This window comes from Echinococcus granulosus, assembly GCF_000524195.1.
Source record: "Echinococcus granulosus chromosome Unknown EG_S00003, whole genome shotgun sequence".
NCBI lineage: Eukaryota > Metazoa > Platyhelminthes > Cestoda > Cyclophyllidea > Taeniidae > Echinococcus > Echinococcus granulosus.
Window position 1 is genome coordinate 261,766 of NW_020170383.1, and position 5,159 is coordinate 266,924.

At 46.2% G+C, this 5,159-nt stretch overlaps 1 protein-coding gene across 1 annotated transcript in view; it reads right to left on the bottom strand. All coding sequences in view use genetic code 11, as the record gives it.

Annotated features, from left to right (window-relative positions):
• Positions 1–4,785: 4,785 nt before the first annotated feature.
• Positions 4,786–5,159, bottom strand: part of EGR_00710 (Kelch-like ECH-associated protein) — a gene marked incomplete at both ends in the record, with an annotated part of 26,825 nt that continues 26,451 nt past the window's right edge. Inside the window, one exon of the mRNA XM_024489959.1 lies at positions 4,786–4,970. Within this exon, the coding sequence (XP_024355362.1) occupies positions 4,786–4,970 (185 nt within the window). The remainder of the gene's footprint in view (positions 4,971–5,159) is intronic.

A 5,159-nucleotide genomic window follows, 5' to 3' on the forward strand; every position in this document is an offset into this window, starting at 1 on the left:
TTCTTTCGTCTTAAGGGAGTCTCGGGACGCTACATTACCAAAAGTGAGTGTTAAACCAGCAACCATAGTATTGCACAGTTCCTCTCTTCTTTTGAGCGTTGTTTTCGGCGCTCTCCTTAATCTTCCTTCCAAGTCAGCTATTGCAACTTAATTGGTGCTAAAAGAAAAACACCCGGGAAGCAGCTGCGCCGGTTATTGAATTTTTGTACAACCAAGAAGATATTTGGCCGCAATGCCATAAACCACTCTTAAAGGTCTGTTGGATTTAGAGTATTGTCGTGTTCAGAAATTGTGTAGAAATTGTGTGTAGCATCAAAGTAGAGTTATATGCAATACGATGGTGGTTTATCCTTTGATATTGGTAGGGCGCCACTTTTGTACTTTGAATTGGCCTTCCTGTACCTCGCTAAGTGGGCTGCCATTTGAGCCATTCCAGTAGACCAGACACCTTCTCTGTGCTGATTATGTGTATTCTGCCCGAGTATTGTATCTTCTTTCGTCTTTAGGGAAGTCCCGGGACGTTACATATATAACACAGGCAGAGGTTTAGCATGATTTAATGGGTAAAGAATTTTGCATCCATTCCTTCTCGCACTTTTGTTCTCAGTTCTGTCATGCTTCGCTATATCCGCCTGGGTCCCACCCATCTGGTTGAGAAGTGGTGGAGTTATAGCGTGTTTACCTCATTACCATCCATGTCGGCACTGTGGACGGTGTCGTAAGGAATTTTTTAACTGGATCATGGTTATTACTTTATTTGGTAAATATATTCATGCTGAACACGGGCAGGGGTAGTCGCCGAAGGTGGACCTCATTTTCGACCCTTCAGTCAGGGATTATCACCGATCCTTCCATCTGCAGTATACGGCCTTCCTCCATTACGCCATGTTTTGCCAACCAGCAGTAGAATTCAGGATAGCTGTCCTTTTCGCTGCCAACAGTTTAGTGCCCTGAGATTTCTCCTGCTAGGAGTTGGCAGCGTCGCTGCTCAAGGACGGATGCAGCAAGTTGGCCAGCCACTTGGAGGAGGCGGATACGGTGTTCCTTAAGAAATATTTGGCACATTTTTCACTCCTGCTTTCGCACATGCCGAAGCTCCGATTCAACTTATGTGCAGTATCACCTCTGATATGGCTTGGTAGATAACGGGAGGATTTGCTAGACATCTCAATACCGTGCCACGTGTTTTGCTCGACAAATCCTAGGAAATGCCTTAGGTCACTGGTCGACTGAAATTTTATGCTCAGCACGTGCAATCACATCTGTGTTTGTCATCATGTAAAGAAGAGGATCGTTTCGTCCGCCATTCTTTTGGCTATAACTATGCGCGATGTAATGCATGACGGTGTGGGCGAAATGTTCTTCAGTGTATATGCGGCGCTGGAGACGTCTTTCCGGCAGAATTTGTCGTGTCGCTGATACAACATTGATTACCCAACTATACGAAATCACCGACAGATTCTATGCACCACAGTTGTAAGTGCATAAATGATGTGAACTTCGTCCAACAGTTGGCGACTTCTCATGGGCTGGAACTCACTTATGGCGTCAATTCCGACTCCGGCTCCAAATTGTTACACCCAAACGTGCGCGCCACCAATCAACTGATAGCCTTTGTGTCTGTCGCCAACACAACGACTTCACTGACAGCATTGAAAGCACTATGAAACTACTGGGCTGGCATTAAATGTATTGTCATATTGACGTTTATTCTTTTGTCGTCTCGAACTTACTCGCTCGATGTTTTCTTCATTATTACTAAATACACGTATCCCATACGAATCGCATTAAGCTATATGGCCTCTACTATCCACTCTAATTACAGTAAAACCGTTCTTCAAAAAGCCTCAGTGGAGCCCAAGTGCCGTCCGCCGCTCGTATCGGTTTTGGATTACATTGCCATTCACCTTTGGTTATTTTGGCATCCCTATGTACTTGCCCCTCGTTCCTCCAAATCGCTACACCATCCCACCGCTACCACCAATTTAGCGCCCTGAGACTCCCCTTTAGAGGAAAGAAGACAATGCTGTCGATATGCAGAAGGGATGGGGCTCTTGGCATGATCCAAAAGCCGGTCCAACCAGCTAAGATACTATGGCGGAGCCCCCTTTTCCTTTCCCTGATTCTAATTTTAGAGGGGTGTTGATTTGATAGTCAATCCTGAAGTGTAATAACTTCTGTTGATGTTGACTTATTTAAATTGAACTAAGTCCATTCAACAGTTGTGGAAATTACGCAGATCATATTGTGGCGCTTTGATAGTTGTTTAACTGAATGTCTAGCTACGCTAGGTCCTCACTCTACAGACCATGTTAATAGTCTTCGGCTCTTCTGGGCATAAATACATATTCCTCTGTTCTGGCATGGCTTATGACGACCTCGGGAGACGCCGTAGGAGGTGCAATAGAATAACAAGTTTTATGAAAATAAAAAATGTACCCATACAGAAGTAAACAATAATTTAAATTCAAGCTAGTTAAATTGAGTAGTGGGAATTCGGTGATATTTAGCGAGATTTGCTGTGGGGATCTAACATCGTGATTTTTCGTCTCCGTAGGCTGTACTTCAACTCAGGGAGGCCGGTCTCGAAGCCACACCACCAGCCTCCATACTGGCACTCTCATACCAGTAGCCCCCAAGCCCTTCCGTATGTCAACGAGTACTGTCTACTTTCACCTTCAGGGAGATCTCGGGGCGCTACATCGGGGGCAGCGGCAAGGACGACTATCCTGATTTTTACTACTGGATGATAAACATTGTGCCTGAAGAAGGGCATCCGACACCGATGCGAAAACCTGTGAAGAGTCCTAGCTGAATGGATGAAAATGACGTCAAACTTTGCAAACAACTCCAGTTATGTGGTCGACACCAACCGTGAACCATCTGGAAAAGTTCATTATGGATCTGTCTGTGATGCCTGCATGAAGATGTCAATTAAAAGACCACGCAATACCTCACCCACACCCCTAATAGCTGAGTAGAACCCAGATGGATGTGGCTGGACAGCACTGATGTAGGAACCAAGCGGCAAAGAGGAATAGATGCGAAATCTTATCCCCACGGTACTATGTTAAACTCCGTCCTTTGTTATACAACCCCACTTTTGGGCCAGTGTTCCTACGACTAGCGGTGGGTATATGTGGTGGTCTGCTCATTTGCCCTTGCCCCAATACAGTTCCCCGACAGGACGAAACTCCAGAACTAGTGGAATGGCCCAGAGGGATCAGTGACGTTGGGATCGAGTATCTTCCCATTTGTGCGCTAACTCAATCAGTGGAGTGTTTGGCTTGTAAGTCTTTCCTTACAGCACCAACTGCGTTGCGATAGTGGACATGCGAGATAGGCCAAGGGGAGCCCCAGGTTTCGAAAACAGGTCATTTGTGCTCTCCATCATTTTACCTTCACCGGAAGGGTCTGGCCTCCGGACCATCCCAGTAGACTCCAAGCCTTTCTGTATGTTGACAATATATATTCTGTCCGAGTACTATGTCTCATTTCATCATCATGGAAGTCTACGGACGCTACGAAGTTATAAGAGTATAGCAAAAGATATATTATTAACGTAGAGAAGAGTTAAAGACATCGGCATGGTCTCTGGACCATGCTGACGAACAGAAGTACAATGGTTGGCCCTCAAGTGCCTGTGGAATCAAAACGCAGTGTTAAACAAACATTTAAAGCATTATAAATGTGATAGTGCGGATGATAGAGGACTACGAATAACACGTACACGTGGACAATGGCTCCACTCAAGACAACCAATCGGGACGCTCGAGCCTGGTGAAAGACCAGACACGGCTAAACTGTCAAGTACAGCCGCATTCACGAGCTGACGGGTTGGCTGGTCCTTCTGACCGACCAGAGAGATAGCCATAACTCAATCCCACAAGTAGCCATGTTTAGTTGTCTGTAGACCAATAGTTTGCCGATCCATCTCTTCCGATGTCCACAGAGCATCATTTCTCTCACGCCTTGGCCGCTCTCTGCCATAGTCAATACTCAATGAGGATTCAAAACCGGCGCCGATAGAAGCGGTACCAGCACTCACCCTAAGGTCCTTCTTTCCGTCTTCAAAGCGACTTCGCTTACAAAACTAGCCAAAAGATGGACAAGAGAAAGTAAGAACATCAACAACAAGTGTCAAGCAGGTGCGATTCCTTGGGGAACTGCTGTGGTTACTTCTCCTTGTAAAACGCCTAACATCTAAAAACCGTAACACAACCAAAGATAAGTAACAAGGCTTCCCCTCAACCCCGCAAATAGACACCGCGTATCCAACCTGTACGGCGTTGCCGTGGCCCTCCACCCTTTAGGTACCCGACTCGGAAAACTCCACTCACTCCACACCACAACAACATCAGAAAAACTCCATCCAATTACGTACAAAAAGGAATATAATTGAGATTGAGATAGGCAGAAACATTTGGTTGTAGCCTCGGAGGTAGTGAATGCGCTTACCTGTCTGCCTGTCTACTGATGTGTACGTGCGTACGTAGGAACAGCACAGACCGAATCGAGCTAGAGATGTCAGGTGGAGGGGAGAAAGGATGCAACCGCTCACATTAACGCATGCACACATACACACCACATATATGAGGAAATGAGTGAATGAGCGGACTGCTGCAAAAAGGACAAATGAGGTCTTTGTGTACAAACATGACTCCGATGACCAGTTGGAACATCAAAACAGTCACATGTGTTCGTTCAGTGCAGAGAAGGCGAGGGAGGGAGAGGGAGGAGGAGACTGTACAAAGGGACGCTGGGAAGGAAGAAAGGAAAACCACTTCACTTCACAACAGAGGGGGAGGTGGAGGTGGTGGCGGAGGCAGCGATGGCTGCCACTGGCTCTCTACTCGTGACCACCGCGTGACCCGACTTGCCACAGGGCATCACAGTAGTTCTTGTCCACGTGTCGCGGGAGGGGTCATAGACCTCCACACTGGAGAGAAACTCGTTGCCATCGTAACCACCTATGTTGTTAAAAGAAAATACAGCGATAGGTATACGGTCTGTGTGGCAATCTCCCGGTTACAATATTCTCTTATTCTGTGAATCTCTACCAATAGCCTTAAATAATGTTAGAATCAGGGAAAAATGTTATCCAGGGTTTATGATTTCCGAATAGTAACTTAGGCTAGGGACGACTGTGTCTCGATTAC